Source organism: Oncorhynchus clarkii, chromosome 6, assembly GCF_045791955.1.
Source record: "Oncorhynchus clarkii lewisi isolate Uvic-CL-2024 chromosome 6, UVic_Ocla_1.0, whole genome shotgun sequence".
In the NCBI taxonomy this organism is placed as follows: Eukaryota; Metazoa; Chordata; class Actinopteri; order Salmoniformes; family Salmonidae; genus Oncorhynchus; species Oncorhynchus clarkii.
In genome coordinates, this window is record NC_092152.1 from 49,515,432 (window position 1) to 49,534,571 (window position 19,140).

The 19,140-nt window shown below is 41.0% G+C and overlaps 1 protein-coding gene across 3 annotated transcripts in view; it reads left to right on the forward strand.

Moving 5' to 3' along the window:
- LOC139411262 (chromaffin granule amine transporter-like) overlaps positions 1-12,517 on the forward strand; it is a 46,692-nt gene extending 34,175 nt beyond the window's left edge. The window contains exons 3-17 of one of the 3 annotated variants that reach the window (XM_071157319.1): positions 3,724-3,884; positions 4,259-4,595; positions 4,740-4,798; positions 4,983-5,066; positions 5,195-5,287; positions 5,569-5,658; positions 6,146-6,189; positions 6,605-6,665; positions 6,880-6,975; positions 7,069-7,147; positions 9,932-9,983; positions 10,070-10,133; positions 10,221-10,340; positions 10,499-10,632; positions 11,134-12,517. In XM_071157319.1, the coding sequence (XP_071013420.1) occupies positions 3,758-3,884; positions 4,259-4,595; positions 4,740-4,798; positions 4,983-5,066; positions 5,195-5,287; positions 5,569-5,658; positions 6,146-6,189; positions 6,605-6,665; positions 6,880-6,975; positions 7,069-7,147; positions 9,932-9,983; positions 10,070-10,133; positions 10,221-10,340; positions 10,499-10,632; positions 11,134-11,241 (1,548 nt within the window). In that variant the 5' untranslated portion in view covers positions 3,724-3,757 and the 3' untranslated portion in view covers positions 11,242-12,517. Of the gene's footprint in view, positions 1-2,345; positions 3,885-4,258; positions 4,596-4,739; positions 4,799-4,982; positions 5,067-5,194; positions 5,288-5,568; positions 5,659-6,145; positions 6,190-6,604; positions 6,666-6,879; positions 6,976-7,068; positions 7,148-9,931; positions 9,984-10,069; positions 10,134-10,220; positions 10,341-10,498; positions 10,633-11,133 lie in introns of those variants that run through there. The other 2 variants (XM_071157318.1, XM_071157321.1) reach the window with 2 other exon arrangements.
- Positions 12,518-19,140: the final 6,623 nt, after the last annotated feature.

The following is a 19,140-nucleotide window of genomic DNA, read 5'->3' on the forward strand; positions in this document are numbered from 1 at the left end:
GCCAGTTCGTGGTGAGTTATCGCTGTTCTGATGTCCAGAAGTTATTTGCGGTCATAAGAGATGGTAGCAGCAACATGGACAAACACCATCATTAAGTTTGTCGATGACACAACAGTGGAATAAGTACAAAAATAAGTTACAAATAATGCAAAAAACGAACAAAAACACATTTGGTTAGGAGCACGTAAAACATCAGCCATCTTCTTCAGCACATTCTCCGTCCGTTAGTACGTTTGTCACATGAGATATCTTAGACAGCACTATCCTGATTTTGACTCAACTTAGGTGAATGATGTGTCTTGCCATAGAGATCCGGCATTTACAAAATTACACGGATTGGCCAGATGGTGGCGCTATAACAAACTTATAAATGTCATGCCCCTCACCCCATTTTACCTAAAGTCATGAAATGTGGTACATTGGTCCTTCTCCTCACAAGGAACACATTTGCTTCAGAGATCCATAAGGTCCGCCATGATGGATTTTTTTGCCATTTTGAATTTTGTGAAAAACACTTAAAATGCTACTCCTCTGGCACTGAATGACTGATCTGCACAAACCTTGATATGTGGCTTAGATGGACAAAGGTCTCTCAATGCAATATTTTCCAGACTACTACCTAAAACAGCATGATCATTAAGCAATAAACATTCACCGGGGCATGGTCATGGTCACAATTTGGTACATATGTTGCAAACACTGTCAAGACTCAACATATGCAAGAACATTCCATCAACCACACGGTGGCGCTATAACGGGTACATGTTTTGTTACTTACAGTATAGTCTAGTTTGAATTGTTGTCACTAATGTTTACTGTTTTTGCTTACAGTTGCCTTGTTATTTTTAACTCTGCATTGTTGGGAAAAGCTCGTAAGCAAGCATTTCACTGCAAAGTCTACACACGCTGTATTCGGCGCATCTGACAAATCAAATGTGATTTTGATTCAATTTTTCTCTCTCTTAACATGATGTGTACACATGCGCACACAGGGAGAATGAACTTGCGGTAGTCCAGGCGGGCTGTTTGATGCAGGTCTGCCTATTTTAAAACCTACCCTCGAGCTAGTAGGCAATGGCACCTGCTCAGTTCCAGGTGAATTTCAGTTATCAAAACACAGTACTCCCTACCCCACTAAAACCCATGCACACCACTAATTCATTCCAAGCTGACAGAAATATAGTAACAGTACATGACTATCATTTATGCAAAGAAAATAATTCAAGCTATAAAGGAGTTATCCCTCTTAGATTCACATGGTACTTTTAAGCCATGTTCACATTGGCAGTTTGAAGTGACTCAAATCCATTTTTTTGCAAATCCGATTAGAATCTGTTATTTTTCCTGAAGTCTATACAGCCCACCACCTTCAAAGGTGCTTTGAAGTCAGATACAAATCTGATTCCTGGCCAGGTGATTTGTGTCTGAATGGTAAAATCTGATTTGCCCTCAAGTGGTTTATTAACTTTTATTTGGCATATACTGTTGCTTGCTAGCTACTCTGTTGAGAGTTTGACAAGACCATATGGTAGCTAATTATCTTGTTAATTGCTTACAAACAAATTAGTGAATGTTATAGGAAGCTAAACAGCTACCTAGCTAGCTAGTTGACTGACTTGGCTGGCCAAAAATGACTCATCTTATCCTTTGGTGCTTTAAAAGTGTTCTTTGAGCATTCACAGCAACTGGGAAACGTCTATGGCAGGAATTGTTGTCATCTTAGCTTGCTACATAACTTCTGAGTGATGGGAAGCACGAGCACCACCACCAATTAGCCAACACCACTGTGCACACTCCTGTCATTACTATGACTAGCATAGCCATGTCATCAAATTACCAGTCCTAATTTGGTCACTTGTAACGTGATATTTGGACAGTAAGTATTTCAAAACGAATTTGATAAACAAAACTGATTTGAGCATTAAGGCCTGCAGTGTGAACAATTCTTTAGAGAGGCGAGTGGTGTGGATTTCAGGAGTTCTCAAAATCCTTAATTTTCTAATTGGACCAATTTTACACTTTGATGATATGATATTTACATATCAACAAGTGAACAAACAGTGGCTCCAGGTTTTCCAGCAGCAGGTTTGGAGGTGTACACAGTGAGAAGTGGATGTGCTGCCTTTTGTTTACAGTTTACAAGACTCTCTTCCTGGTACGCTGGCATCACAGGAACCTGTTGACAGAGCCAATTGGACAAAGGTGCAATGCAAACAGGCCAGGGGAAAATACCAGGTTGTTCCACAGTTTGAAAAGGGTTAATGTGGCTGAGATGGCAGATAAAGCTTATTGTGAACAACACCAGCCTCAGGTTATACACCCCCCCCCCCCCCCCCCCCCCCCACCCCCCCTCTCAATAAAGAGCAGCAGATGTAGACAATTACTTCCCCCTGTGACGCAGAGTGAGCTCAGGTCATGGAGTGTGTACAGTATGTGTGCGTGCGTGCATGTGTTTGTGAGGGGGCTGTGACTACCCTATGAAAAAAGGGCAGCCACAAGAGGACTTAAATAGAGCAACAGGAGGATGAGATGACCACTTGTATCCGATGTGGATCTGCAGGATGTATCTGAAGGTAAGAGGTCTTGACTAAGGTCGAATTGGACTTAAGGGATCCTCAATACTTTACTATAGACCTAACTGAAATTAATGAAGGATGAGGCTAATCAATTTTTGAAATGTTAATTATAGTTTGTTCTGTAATCATTAAAGGTGCAAATAATGCATGGAATATGACTCAAAATGAATTGTAATGTTATCCATTCGTTTGTTCCCACCAGTTACGCATGGGCTATATGATGTGTCAATATAGTCATTTTACCTTTATTTAACTAGGCAAGTCAGTTAAGAGCTAATTCAAATTTTCAATGACAGCCTAGGAACAGTGGGTTAATTGCCTGTTCAGGGGTAGAACAACCTTTAGGTTACTAGTCCAACACTCTAACCACTAGGCTACCCTGCCATAAGATGACTAAAGATAAGAGTAAGCTATTTAGATTTCTCTGCAAACCTAATTTGCAGAAATGAATCCATAATCACCTCTGTTACTGAAAGACATCGTGATTTTCATAGAAGATTGGTACTGTGTGTACTGAGCCCTTTGCACATTTGTTCTTGGCTAGGATGTGCTAAAACAAGATATGATGGAGCTGTGCGATCAGACGTTCGTTTAACATATGGACCCGTCCTTATTTACAGTATGTGAGCACCACGGCAGGCAAGCAGGCTGCACTTTACCTTGATCAGAACAGAACACAGCAGGCAGGGCTCTGAGAGGGCCCTGGAGGAAGTCTAATCCTATTGCTGAGAGACAAAAACACCATCCTCAGAGCCAAATGTCTCTCCAGAAATACCATGCCTGACCATCCAGGCAGCAGCCACCAGTTCACTCCATTAGCTACCACATCTCAGCTTATTAAATTGAAACGGATGGTGCATGAGTGGTGGCTGCAGGGCAGGGATAGGTAACGTTGGAGGTAGTACACACAGAGAGATGAGACCCCTTCAGGATCATTTACGATTACGGTTTTATATTTTCAGATGAAAAGAGTATACCTGGAGTAGGTTATGTGTAGTTAGTTTAGGACTAACTCAAATGTAGTGGTGTAACGATAATGTACAGACACGGTTGTGGGGACATATTCTTGTGACTAAATTGGTAAACAAATGTTGACGTTGTCAAATATGTTTTAATAATCAGCATATCTGTTTCTCATCCGAAAAAGAGAACTGTTCTGTAGCTATTGTCCGTGGAGAGCTATGCCACTATTCAACCCCTTGGTGTGGGTGCGGGAGTGGCTGCGACAGAGCAGAGGCTCCTCCAGACTGGTGCTGGTGGTCGTGTGTGTTGCCCTGCTACTGGATAACATGCTGCTTACTGTTGTCGGTGAGTCCAGACAACCCACACACACACATACACACAAACACACACTTTCAAAAGTGCACGTGGCGTGTACCTTAGATCGGGCAGTGACATCTGCATTGAAAAAGGGACATCACACATTTCAATATTTAGCTGCAGGGCCAACAGTGCAGCTAGCGTGACCATAGCATTTGCCTTTACCTCGCCTGACTTCTAGAGCACACAGAGAATAACTCGGTGCGACAGAGAGCAGTGCGACCACATTCCCCCTCATGGAGTAGATCCACTGTGCCTCCCCAGTACTGAGAAAAAAAGGGTTGACCTCTCTTCCTTCCGCCTGCCTTTTAAAGTCCACAGTCTCCCCCAAACCCAAATGTGTCGTCTCTCCTCTCTCACAGTGCCCATCATCCCAACATTTTTATATGCCCTTGACCACCCGACACAAGACCCCTTCATCCAGCCAAGCACACAGAGGCCATCTGAGGAGGGCTTCACAATGGCCTCAGTCCACTCCTTCTACGACAACACTTCCTACAGCCTCAGAGGCTCTGAGAGCAACCTGTCTGAGGCCCTCCTCTTCAACATCTCCAGAAACTCCAGCCAGGTGAAAGGCAGCACATGCCAGGAGGACAGTGCCTTCTTGGACAAGGAGAATGTTCGTGTGGGACTCCTTTTTGCCTCCAAGGCTCTGGTGCAGCTTCTAGTCAACCCCTTCGTGGGTCCCCTGACTAACAGGTACATGTTCCGGCTTCACAGCAAGTGTTTTGTGTGTGTGACAAAATCACAGCTAGCTAGGACAGTGTTCAATATCTCATTTATTGAAAATGAAGAAATACAATACACACTGGTTCTAATCATATCCTTATCTTTTTCCCCAAGGGTTGGATATCACATACCAATGTTTGCTGGCTTCATCATCATGTTTGTTTCAACAATAAGTATGTGTGTCTGACACTGACTTCTAACTTGTTACACACAGTTGATAATGAGATATAATTGAGGTAGTGATCTCTAATATACATACCATGACTCTTTCACAACTCCAATGCGTCATCTTTAGATTTGATTTTATCTTACCACAGTGCAGTCATGGTAACGGAGGTTGTGTCTGGTGGTTGTCAGTGTTTGCCTTTTCAGGTACATACGCCTTGTTGTTTTTTGCTCGCTCTCTTCAGGGAATTGGTTCCTCTTTCTCCTCTGTGGCAGGTACTGTGTGTGGGTGTTGTGTTTTGTGTTTCACAATAATATCCTAACTCCACAGTGTTGCAATAGAAATGGAACTATTTTGTCCTAGCATCTTAATGTCTAAGTGAAAAGCACGTCTTCTCCTGTAGGGCTGGGAATGTTGGCCAGTGTGTACACAAATGATGAGGAGAGAGGCGTAGCCATGGGGATCGCTCTGGGTGGATTGGCCATGGGAGTCCTCAGTGAGTTACTCTCCTTACTCCCCCTTTCTATGATCCTAGTGTTCCAGTATGGCTCAGTTGGTAGAGCAAGACACTTGTAATGCCCAAGTTTTGGGTTCAATTCCCACTGTGGCCACCCATATGAAAATGTATGTATGCACTACTACTGTAAGTTGCTTTGGATAAAAGCATCTGCTAAATAGCAAATGGTTATGGTGAAACGTGTTTTATGCTACAACATGACAAACTTGAAATCATCATATGTAAAATCAGGTACTTTTTCTTGAAAATGTCTTTGACAGTTGGAGCGCCATTTGGCAGTGTGATGTATGAATTTGTGGGGAAGACTGCTCCTTTCTTAATCTTGGCTTTCCTTGCAGTATTTGATGGAGGTAAACAAATAAATAATATTTATTATAATATTATATCAAGAACTGATTTAATCTCAGTGCTATGACTGCATTGACTGTTTCAATACCGTTTATCTGTTACACGTTACATTACAGTGACCTTATTACATTGTAATTATTCCTGTAATTACAGTGTAACAAGTATCGTAATCACTCAGTACTTGTACAGTACGGTCTGTACTTACAATGTACTTACGGTTACTTAGGCTTAGGGTCGGTGCTAAGGTTAGGGTTATACTTAGTTCAGTGTAATATGAGGAATTACTATATTTGTTGTTACACTGTAATTACAGGAGTAGTTACAGAGTAATAAGGGCACTGTAACGTAAAGTGTTACCAGATTATCTCTTGTGGCTAACAATCAGAATGAACAGTTTAGACAGGCAAGCTGTTTGTATTGTTCGGAGAGGACAAGGTATATTATAGGAATGTTCCTTAATGCCAACTGTCTGACTCTCTAAACACACAGCGTTACAACTTCTTATACTTCAGCCATCAAAGATTTCACCAGGAGTGAGTATACGTTTACCATCTCTTTCGAGATTAAAAAAAATTTAACACACTTTCAAAATGAACATAACTGACTTGATCAATTCCCAATCACTTAAAATAGTGGGGCTTCATCTCAATTCATCATTTCTTGATTCCTCAAATGCTATGTCCAACCTCCCACCTCCACAAACCATTAGAGAAGAAAGCCTGAGGCAAGGGACGTTGGACCTTCTGTTCCAATACTGTAGAGTAGGAGGCGAGGAGCTAGGATGTGAGGAACCTCAAGATGCATCGAACATAAGCCATCATTGCATTAAGTTACACATGCTGTCTTATTTTAGAATGGTGACGTTTCACAACTCCCTCACATTAGAAAAAAACAGACATTTTTTCTCTTTCTGTCTCCTCCGGCTTAACATTTCACATTAACTTACAGAGTGTGGAGGGCACTCCTTTGCTGACCCTACTGAAGGACCCCTACATTCTCATAAGCGCAGGTGAGACTGGGCCTTGACTGTCAGAATAACAAACCAGAGACGAAGGCTAAACACAGAGGAAGTGTCCCTAATGTCACCCTATTCCCTATTAGTGCACTACTTTTGACCAGGCCTTATGGGTGAAGTAGTGCACTAAATAGGGATTACATTGCCATTTGGGAAGCATACATAGTCCTAAAACAGAAGTGAGCTGACCTTGGTGCTTTGGTTTCAGGCTCTCTGTGCTTCGCCAACATGGGAGTTGCCATTCTGGAGCCCACACTTCCCATCTGGATGATGCAGACCATGTGCTCTCCCAAATGGCAGCTTGGTACGTTCCTGTGTTGTCTTTTTCTTTACAATTAATATTTTAGATTGCAATACTCCTTCCTGTGTCTGACAGTGATTTGCGTTTGATTTATAGGTATGGCTTTCCTACCAGCAAGCATTTCTTACCTTATTGGCACCAATTTATTTGGTTTGTTGGCTAACAAAATGGGAAGGTAGGTTTTCGTTGATCCTTTCCTGTTAGCTTCTATTTGCTCCTACATACAGTACCAGTCAAAAGTTTGGACACACCTACTCATTCAAGGGTTTTTCTTAATTTTTTACAATTTTCTACATTTTAGAATAATAGTGAAGACATCAAAACTATGAAATAACACATATGGAATCATGTACTAACAAAACACCTGTTAAACAAAGCAAAATATATTTTAGATTTTAGATTCTTCAAAGTTCCCACCTTATGACATGTTGACAGATTTGCACACTCTTGGCATTCTCTCAACGAGCTTCACCTGGAATGCTTTTCCAACAGGAGTTCCCACAAATGCTGAGCTCTTGGTGGTTGCTTTTTCTTCAATCTGTGGTCCAACTTATCCAAAACCATCTCAATTGTGTTGAGTTTGGGTGATTGTGGAGGCCAGGTTATCTGCTGCAGCACTCCATCACTTTTCTTTTTGGTAAAATAGCACTTACAAAGTCTGGAGGTGTGTTGGGTCATTGTCCTGTTGAAAAACAAATGATAGTCCCACTAAACTCAATCCAGATGGAATGGCGTATCGCTGTAGAATGCTGTGGTAGCCATGCTAGTGAAGTGTGCCTTGAATTCTAAATTAATCACAGACAGTGTCACCAGCGAAGCACCCCCACACCCTCAGACCTCCTCCTCCATGCTTCCCAGTGGGAACCACACATGCGGAGATCATCCGTTCACCTACTCAGCATCTCACAAAGACATGGTGGTTGGAACCAAAAATCTTAAATTTGGACTCATCAGACCAAAGGACAGATTTCTACAGGTCTAATGTCCATTGCTTGTGTTTCTTGACCCAAGCTAGGTTTCTTTTTGACCATGATTTGACCATGAAGGCCTGATTCACGCAGTCTCTTCTGAACAGTTGATGTTGAGATATGTCTGTTACTTGAACTCTGTGAAGCATTTATTTGGGCTGCAATTTCTGAGGCTGGTAACTCTAATGAACTTATCCTCTGCAGCAGAGGTAACTCTGGGTTTTCCTTTCCTGTGGCGGTCCTCATGAGAGCTAGTTTCATCATACCGCCTGATGTTTTTTGCGACTGCACTTGAAGAAACTTTCAAAGTTCTTGAATTCTTCCTGATTGACTGATTTCATGTCTTAAAGTAATGAAGGACTGTCATTTTTCTTAGCTTATTTGAGCTGTTCTTGCCTTAATATGGACTTTTTTAACAACTGATTGGCTCAAACGCATTTTGAAGGAAATAAATGCAACATTTAAACTTTTAACAAGGCACGCCTGTTAATTGAAATGCAATCCAGGTGACCACCTCATGAAGCTTGTTGAGAGAATGCCAAGAGTGTGCAAAACTATCATCAAGGCAAAGGGTGGATACTTTGAAAAATATCAAATATATAAATATTTTGTTTAACAAATTTTCAGTTACTACATGATTCCATATATTTTTATGGCTTGTAGCTTGGATGAAAAGGTTCCCATTGTAAATGGCCAGCTCCTCAGTCTCAGTGGCTAATATATGCATATTATTATTAGTATTGGATAGAAAACACTCTAAAGTTTCCAAAACTGTCAAAATATTGTCTGTGAGTATAACAGAACTGATATTGCAGGCGAAACCCTGAGGAAAATTAAAACAGGAAGTGGCTTCTATTTTGAAAACTCCATGTTCCATAGCCTCCCTTTGCTGGATTTAAAGGGAAATGAACCAGATTCCTTTTCCTATCGCTTCCTCAAGGTGTCAACAGTCTTCAGACATAGTGTCAGGCTTAAATTTTGAAAAATGAGCCAGACGATAACATTCCGTCAAGTGGTCACATGAGTTTTGCTCGCGCAACAGAATTTGGACAGCCATTGTTTTCCCCTCTCCTACTGTGAAAGACACTTGTGGTTGATATATTATCGATTATATATTTTAAAAACAACCTGAGGATTGATTATAAAAAAACGTTTGACATGTTTCTGTGGGCATTATGGAAACTATTTGGAATTTTCGTCTGCATGGTCGTGACCGCTCTTTCCTGTGGATTTCTGAACATAACGCGACAAACAAACTGAGGTATTTTGGATCTAAAAATAATCTTTATGGAACAAAAGGAACATTTGTTGTGTAACTGGGAGTCTCGTGAGTGAAAACATCCAAAGATCATCAAAGGTAAACTATTAATTTGATTGTTTTCTGATTTTCATGACTGAGCTACCTGATGCTAAGTGTACTTAATGTTTATCGTGCGATCGATAAATTTACACAAACATGACAGGTGGATTAACAAAAGGCTAAACTGTGTTTTCCTATATTGCACTTATATTGATTTCATGAATATAAATATTTATAGTAATATTTATTGTATGTAGCGCTATGCTATTCAGCGGTTGTTGATGACACTTATCCCAATATCGGGATTGCAGCCATAACAAGTGTTATTTCACAGTTTTGATGTATTCACTACTATTCTACAATGTAGAAAATAGTCAAAATAAAGAAAAACCCTTGAATGAGTAGGTGTGTCGAAACGTTTGACTGGTACTGTATCAATGATCAATATATAAAAGCATTTCACCATCTCTTTAATGCTAATTACTCAGTAAAGGAGATCTCATGTAAGCCTATAGGGGTTGTGTGAATTGGTGTGTGTGTGTGTGTGTGTGTGTGTGTGTGTGTGTGTGTGTGTGTGTGTGTGTGTGTGTGTGTGTGTGTGTGTGTGTGTGTGTGTGTGTGTGTGTGTGTGTGTGTGTGTGTGATGAAGTTGATGATTCGCAGTCAGGAGAAGGTATTTTCCTCTCCTCAGGTGGCTGTGCTCCATGATTGGGATGTTTATTGTTGGCATCAGCCTCCTTTGCGTGAGTATTATTTCCTATGCACTTTTTTGTCTCTGCAAGATCACAAGGTAGTTCAATGAATAACCATCATATTTCTTGTCCTATAGGTTCCTTTTGCAAAGAACATCTATGGTCTTATTGGTCCAAATGCAGGCCTGGGGTTTGCTATTGGTGGGTGCCAATGTGTTATATAGAAACCCATATGAATGATGGTCTGAATCACCATTACAACTATGAACTGTCTGCTGTGTGTATTAGGAATGGTGGACTCCTCTATGATGGCCATAATGGGATACCTGGTGGATATTCGCCATGCCTCGGTCTATGGCAGTGTTTACGCCATAGCTGATGTCGCATTGTGCATGGGTTTTGCCATTGGTGAGTGATCATTCCTTTGTTGTCTGCTTCTACACAAATACAGCAAATACAATAAATCACTTGAATTGTATGACCCAGCCAGGGGTCTCAGCGATTCAACGTTTCCTAGCTTGTCTGACCCCGCACCATCCTCTGTCTCCCGTGTTGTTGTGATCCAGGTCCTTCGATAGGGGGCTCCTTGGTCAGGGCCATTGGATTTCCTTACCTCATGGTATTCATTGGCATCATCAACATCTTCTATGCTCCACTGTGCTTCTTCCTGCGTAATCCTGCCATCAGGGAGGAGAAGATGGTGAGTGGTATTTCCTATTTGCTATCCCCTGGCTCCAGTCATAATCCAGACCCACCAGAATGTCTGGACCAACGTGTTCTAACACATCCTAGGAGGTGAGGTTTGCAATCCAATGTGTTTGTATCAGTGCCAGCTAACAGAGAATCAGCCCTCACATATAGTGGGAAGGTGTATTAGCCAAAGGTATAATTGTAGAAAAGATAGTGCCTTTTATTGATGTGGGTCTTTACCGAATAATTATGATCATGGTTTTAAAGTTGATGGTCATGCACTTCAAAGATACAGTCATAACAGAAAATAAGGAATAAATTATTAGAAATTAATAATAATAATAATATTATAAAATCCAATTAATAATTTAATAATACAAATAGGAGTTTAAGAGTCAAATATGAAAATAAAGATTATTTCCTACTCTTGTAAAATAATTGTATGCCCTGAAATCAGGTACTTTCTTACGGCCCATGACAATCTTTAACAAATGTCTTATGTGTCTTGTAGGCCATCATAGACCAGGAATGCCCTCTGCACAGGAAGAGCTACAACACACAGAAGGAGTGTCGAGAGTTCCCTTTGAGTGACGAGAGCGAGGAGGAAACGGAGGAGTAACATGCTCCTTGTCAACCCAACACACACATTCTTTTTTACAGTGAAAGAGCAGAGGCATTGTTCATAATGCCTTTGAATTGACATGCTGTCTAGAAAAGGCATTTTGTTAGCACTTATCTGTATTCAAAGTTTCCTAATGACCTCTGACCTTATTGTTGGAAATAACAAACAATGGCACCTGTGTTTTTAATATGGTATGTATAGGGACAGTAGTGTTTGCATTTTATTGTGTGTGTGTGTGTGTGTGTGTGTGTGTGTGTGTGTGTGTGTGTGTGTGTGTGTGTGTGTGTGTGTGTGTGTGTGTGTGTGTGTGTGTGTGTGTGTGTGCGTGCGTGCGTGCGTGCGTGCGTGCGTGCGTGCGTAACTCTGTCAGAGTTCTGTTAATAATTTTGCTTTATGTACTAATAGGTGAAAGGAACACTTGTGCAGGCTCAACAAACATTAAAACCTACTATAAGCTTGAAAATGACGTCTTTACATACATTTGGCATTTGATTGTAGCTACGTTTATGTTCATTTGTTGCGCCTACCATATGAATCAGTAGCTTTCAATGTTTGAAATATGAACGTCAAGATATGTTCAGTGTATCCGGATAACTAATTGGTTTAGATCTAGAATAATGCTTATTCCTAGGCCTATTCCTAATTGCTGAATATAACCTATCCACGATCATGAAAGCGGATTATTTCATTCACATCGCTCGACAAGAGAACAATGCTTGTTCAGAGCTCATAAAAGCTCAGAGCTTTTAGTTCAAATGCTGTAACATGTAATATCCTCTCTTCTAGTGTGTCTCCCTGCATCAGCCAATCGGCTGCTGTCTGGTATAGTGCAAGAGCTATCTCGCCTCACCTTTAATTTCCTCTTTGGCTGTAGCAATGCTCTGTCTCTGTCCCAAACGGCACCCTATTCACTATGTAGTGCACTACTTTGACCAGAACCCATAGGGCTCTTGTCTAAAGTAGGGCACTATATAGGGAATAGCCTAGGGTGCCATTGGGACACAACCTCTGTGTTGGGTTGGTTTACTTCTAACCAAGGAGTGGAAATTATGAACACAAAGAGGCAAAGATGAGATAAAGAGAGCAAGACTGGCATCATTGTGGCTCAAATGCCTCAAATCTTCTTGGCCCACATAAATAACATATTGCCACTACAAGCGCATGTGATGCGAAGCAAATTGTCAAAGCCAAAGTATATATTTGATTGCACGTTATAAATGCTAAATGAAGTCTTATTAAATGTATCTGGAAAACAAAATAAAAAGTAAAGTACAATGGGTCAAGTGGAACATTCCAGCTTTATACTGAAGTTTGAATAAAGGAACGTTTCACCAGAAGACTCAAGTGAGAGGCTATTTCAAAATGGTGGAAGTTTTATTTGAGACAACACATTTTTTTATTTTTTATTTTACCTTTATTTAACTAGGCAAGTCAGTTAAGAACAAATTCATATTTTCAATGACTGCCCAGGAACAGTGTGTTAACTGCCTTGTTCAGGGGCAGAGCGAAAGTTTTATTTACTTTGTCAGCTCGGGGATTCAATCTTGCAACCTTTCAGTTACCAGTCCAATGCCACTAGGCTACCTGCCTGTTTATCTGAACAGTATATTATTTTTCACATTATTTCCTCACTCAATCAATGTATGCATGTTTTCATATTGTGTTTTCCCATCAATGATGGTCTTTTCCCCTCCTCTGAGGCTGTAAGCTTGGCCAACAGGCAACTCCTAAGCTGTTACTCTGAGATGACGGAATAGGAACCTGTTTGGCTTTCCAGATAAATGTGTGTGATAATTAAACAGAACTGCGTCATTCATAGACTGGCACAAGAATGGAGACATCACATGTGAAGTAACCTATCCTGGACATCGTCACTCCCCAAATGAGTCAAATCTGTCATTGTCTTTACTTGTGGTCAAACCAATAGAACACAAATAAAAAAAGGCATTGGGATATGAAGATTTCCATTAAATTTACCAGTAGATGCTATGAAAGTCATCATCAATTGCATTGACACATTTTGGAATATTAACCAAACTTAATCATGCATTGGCCAGAAGACATTACTTCTCTTAGATTATTTGACAAAGGGATTTTATTGTTTGAGTGTAGAATTAAACATAGCTTTGCCTTAAAGGGACTATCTGTAATTTCAACAGCCTGACCCTGAAATTTTGGTTGGTAAGCTAAAAAAAAATATATATTTGTCACAAGCCTGAATACAACAGGTGTAAACCTTACCGTGAAATGCTTACTTACAAGCCCTCAGCCAACAATGAGGTTTTAAGAGAAATAAGAGTTAATCAAATATTGGCAAAATAAATGAAAGTAAAAAAATTAAAGAGCAGCAATAAAATAACAATAACGAGGCTATATACACGGTTCACCGGTACCGGGTCAATGTGCAGGGGTGCAGGTTAGTTGAGTTAATATGTACATGTAGGTAGGGGTAAAGTGATTATGCATAGATAATAAAGGGGGGGGGGGGGGGTTGGGGGCCTCCCGAGTGGCACAGCGGTCTAAGGCACTGCATCACATTTGCAAGCTGTGCCACTACAGATCCTGGTTAGAGTCCAGGCTCTGTCACAGCCGGCTGTGACCGGGAGACCCATGGGCTGGCGCACAATTGGCCCAGCATTGTCCGGGTTAGGAGAGGGTTTGGCTTTACTTTATTTTTTATTTAACTAGGCAAGTCAGTTAAGAACGAATTCTCATTTACAATGACGGCCTACCCCTAACAACGCTGGGCCAATTGTGAGCCGCCCTATGTGACTCCCAATCACGGTCGGTTGTGATACAGCCTGGAATCGAACCAGGGTCTGTAGTGATGCCTCCAGTAGCTTAGACCGCTGCGCAACTCAGGAGCCTTATTGGAGTCCACCTGTGCTAAATTCTATAGGCAAACATCTATATAAGGTCCCACAGTTGACAGTGTATGTCAAAGCAAAACCGAAGCCATGAGGTCGAAGGAATTGCTCCGAGACAGGATTGTGTTGAGGCACAGAACTGGGGAAGGGTACCAAAACATTTCTGCAGCATTGAAGGTCCCCAAGAACACAATGAACTCCATTATTCTTAAATGGAAGAAATTCGGAACCACCAAGACTCTTCCTGAGCTGGCCGCCCAGCTAAAATGAACCACCGGGGGAGAAGGGCCTTGGTCTGGGAGGTGACCAAGAACCCAGTGGGCACTCTGTCATAGCTCCAGAGTTCCTCTGTGGAGATGGGATAACCTTCCAGAAGGACAACCATCTCTGCAGCACTCCACCAATCAGGCCTTTATGGTAAAGTGGCCAGACAGAAACCACTCCTCAGCACATGACAGCCCACTTGGAGTTTGCTAAAAGGCACCTAAAGGACTCTCAGACCATGAGAAACAATATTCTCTGGGCTGATGATACCAAGATTGAACTCTTTAGCCTGAATGCCAAGCGTCACATCTGGAGGAAACATGACACCATCAGCTGCAGGGACTGGGAGACTAGTCAGGATCAAGGGAAAAATTAACGGAGCAAAGTAAAGAGAGATCCTTTATGAAAATCTGCTCCAGAGCACTCAGGACCTCAGACTGGGGCGAAGGTTCACTTTCCAACAAGACAATGACCCTAAGCACACAGGCAAGACAACATAGGAGTGGCTTCGGGACAACTCTGGGTGGCCTAGCCAGAGTCCGGACTTGAATATCTCTGGAGAGACCTGAAAATAGCTATGCAACGATGCTTCCCATCCAACCTGACAGAGCTTGAGAGGATCTGCAGAAAAGAATGGGAGAAACTCCCCAAATACAGGTGTGCCAAGCTTGTAGCGTCATACCCAAGAAGACTTGAGGCTGTAATTGCTGCCAAAGGTGCTTCAACAAAGTACTGAGTAAAGGATCTGAATACTTATGTAAATATGATGTAAGTTTATTTTTGCAAAAATTTCTACAAACCTGTTTTTGCTTTGTCATTATGGGGTATTGTGTGTAGATTGATGAGGGGAAAAACACAATTTGATCCCTTTTAGAATAAGGCTGTAACTTAACAAAATGTGGAAACAGTCAAGGGGTCTCAATAATTTCCAAATGCATTGTTTCGTTTAAAAACATTTTTTTACAAAGAGCTCTATTTTCATGTCATCTGACCAAAGCACTGGTTCCAATCCGAGTGCTAATCACGTTTAGCAAACTCCAGGCGTTAACATTTGTTGGGTGACATGAAAATAGAGCTCTTTGGCCAAACACACCAGCGATGTGCTCAGCATCAAAATGAGAATGCATGAGCAGAAAATAACCCCATTCCTACCGTAAAATATGGTGGTGACAAGATGCTCAGTAGATACTATACATCAGAAGGTTTGCTATGTGAATAAGGTGATGGAGCTCGCTTTGTGGTGTTTTCCCCATACTTTTGAAACTATGTCCAAAAAACATACAATATATTTATATTTGTATAGGTGTAGTAGATGAGAGGTTCCCAAACTGTGGGGCGAGGGGTTGCCAGGGGGGGGGCACCTGGATTCCCCCCAAAAAAATATTTAAATTGGGCAGTGCATCATCAGTTCCTCTTGTCATGTTCATTGCATACCTTAGAGAGCTATTTATAATTCATCAGAAATGTCCAGATCAACCAGCCCATTTTTTATTTTGGTTTTTTCACCCATATATTTAGTTGTAATTGTTTGGTCACCAAAGTTCCAAAAGTCCCAGCCTTTGAAATGTTGGTTTTTCTAGATATGGCTACTACATTATGATCACTACATCTGATGGATTTGGATACTGCTTTAGAGTAGATTTCTACAGCATTAGTAAAGATGTTATCAATACAGTGGGTGATTTCATTCCTGTGCTGTTTGTAAATACCCTGGTAGGTTGACTGATAACCTGAATCATGTTGCAGGCACTGGTTACAGTTTGAAGGTTTTTATTGAGTGGGCAGATTGAAAGCCAGTCAATATTTATGTCACCCAGAAAACAAACCTCTGTTGATATTACATATGTTATCAAGCATTTCACACATATTATCCAACTACCTAATGTTAGCACTTGGTGGTCTATAGCAACTTCCCACAAGAATGGGCTTTAGGTCAGGCAGGTGAACTTGTAGCCATATTACTTCAACAGCATTTACATGAGATCCTCTCTAAGCTTTACAGGAATATGACTCTGAACATAAATGGCAACACCTCCATCGTGATTGAGTATGCATAATGTCTGCCAATTTGAAAAATAAATAGCAAAATGTGTTTGATATTTATTTTCAATGGTCTATCCAGTACAACATTGACACATTTAAAAATGTAATGTAATGACAAATCAGTTCTCATGTTTGCCATTTAATTTCCTTGTTATGATAGCATGAATTGTGACAAAAATTTAAATAATTCTCAATTGGTAACTGACAATGCTCTTTCAAAACCTGTGTGGTTTTAAGACGGTCAAAATTGAAATGATCAATCAAATTCGATACATCAATCGCAATGCTTAATTTTGCTATTTCGTTTCCTAATTTGCTTTATCGTTTTAGACCTATATTGTTTGTCAATCAAACACTGTTTGCGCGGTTTCAGAAGCTGAGGCAGAAGAGAGGTTGCATGTGCCAAAGATTATGGATATACTGACAAGATACGTCTCTTCACAATGGGAGTCATTGTCCACAAAGCAGCGTGGCGGGCTGTCTAGCGCCCGCCTATCCTTTCTTTGGATTGGTGGATAGGATACATCAATATTGTATACTTTAAAAAAATATATTCGATGACAGTTGTTGACATCAACCACCTGTATGAATATCTATAGCCATCTCGAGACAACTCTGATGTAGCTACTGTTTTTTTCTCAAAGTTGCCGGGATGTCACGTGTCCTACTTATAACAATAATCTCTTATATCTCACAATAACTTAAGCATTACAAAACGTTTATTCAATCAAATAAACCTCATGTAACAAATAAGCCATTCATTTTTGTAAAACAAATTCTACACTCTAAGTGACATCCTACAAAAACTCCTCGCTTGGTGGGCGAATCAATGAAAAAAAGCCACCTACTTGAAGGAGACAGATTGGCCTTAGGACCGTGAGATGGCAGAAGGAGAAGTGTAATTTGAGGCTGAAAGCGCGTCGAGTACAGTTAGCGAGAAAGATGAGTGGAGAACAGTCCAAGAATTGAACAAAAAGGGCTAAAATTGTTGTGGGAAATGAGTCTGATGAATCGGTCCTTGTCGGAGTACGTTTTTTTGGATAAAGATGTTAATTTGGGAAACCCTTTTGAATTCACAACGATGGTAAAAAAGGCGATAGAAAAAGTGGAAGCAGTCAAAATAACCATGAGTGGTATGATGTTGATATCGTGTGTACCTAAAAGAGCAACATGAACGTGCATTGTGGCTCGCGAAAATATCGACGCAGGAAGTCAACAGCTTTGATTTTCGGAGAAGGACACTTGAAAGGTGTTTTTTTCTGGCGTCCCGTTGGACATTGGCAATCAATATCTTCAGCAAAAAAATTCCAGGTGTAGTTAATGCACATTTCTTGAACCATATGGAAACTGGAAAAAGGAGCAAAGTTTATCTGTATTTGTAACGCTCGTCCTCTTCTTCTGATGAGGAGTAAGAGAGATCGGACCAATTTGCAGCGTGGTAAGTGTCCATTTTAATATGTCAAACTGAACACTACAAAATAACAAAGTGAAACAGTCCCATGTGGTACTAACACGGAAAATAATCACCCACAACTCAAAAGTGAAACCAGGCTACCTAAGTATGGTTCTCAATCAGGGACAACGATTGACAGCTGCCTCTGATTGAGAACCATACCAGGCCAAACACAGAAATCCCAAATCATAGAAAAAGGAACATAGACAACCCACCCAACTCACGCCCTGACCATACTAAACAAAGACATAACAAAAGAACTAAGGTCAGAACATGACAGTATTATTGATGTTTGATGAGTATTTACCACCCTATGTAAAGTTGGGATATATAAGATAATGCCATAAGAGCCTTCGTGCAAAACCCAACGCAATGAAAGAAGTGTAAAACGTTTCGCCATGTATCAAGTGTTTGCAGACGGAAGGAATATGTTATTAGAGAGTCTGTGAATGTAAAATGTTGCAACTGTTGTGGGGATCATATTTCCGAATTCCCTGAGTGCCTTGTTAGGGTGAAAGAGGTTGAGGTGTCAAGAATCAGGGCTGTACAGCAAATTTCATATGTGGAGGCGGTGAATAGCATTGAAGGGGCAAGAGGCCACAGTTCTGAAGACGATATGGCGGTAGATGCACAACAACCAGTTGCAAATGTTATACTTCGATCAAGTGATCTGGATTCACTTATTGTGAAAAAGGTGGATTTGTAGCATTTATAGCCAGAGTTATTAATTGTACTGCAATAGTGTCCAAGAGGTCCAAGAAGCTGGACATCATTATATCTGCAGCTGAGAAGTACGGGCCTCCAAGACTTGACGGCAGAAGCACTGCAAGGACTACTGTTTCCAGGAAATGGCCGGCCATCACAGGATCCTTGAGCCTGTGTAGGAACCTGATTAAAAGAGAAAAGTAGGCTGATTACGTTTAATTAAGGGCTTGTCAGTAAGCATTTCAGTGATGTTGTATTTGGCGCATGTGACAAGTACAATTTGATTTGATTTGATTTAACTCTACAACGTGTCGAAAGCATCCAACAGGGATGCTGGCCCATGTTGACTCCAATGCTTCCCACAGTTGTGTCAAGTTGGCTGGATGTCCTTTGGGTGGTGGACCATTCTTGATACACATGTGAAACTGTTGAGTGTGAAAAATCCAGCAGCGTTGCCGTTCTTGACACAAAACGGTGTGCCTGGCACCAACTACCATAACCCGTTCAAATGCACTTAAATAATTTGTCTTGCCCATTCACCCTCTGAATGGCACACATACACAT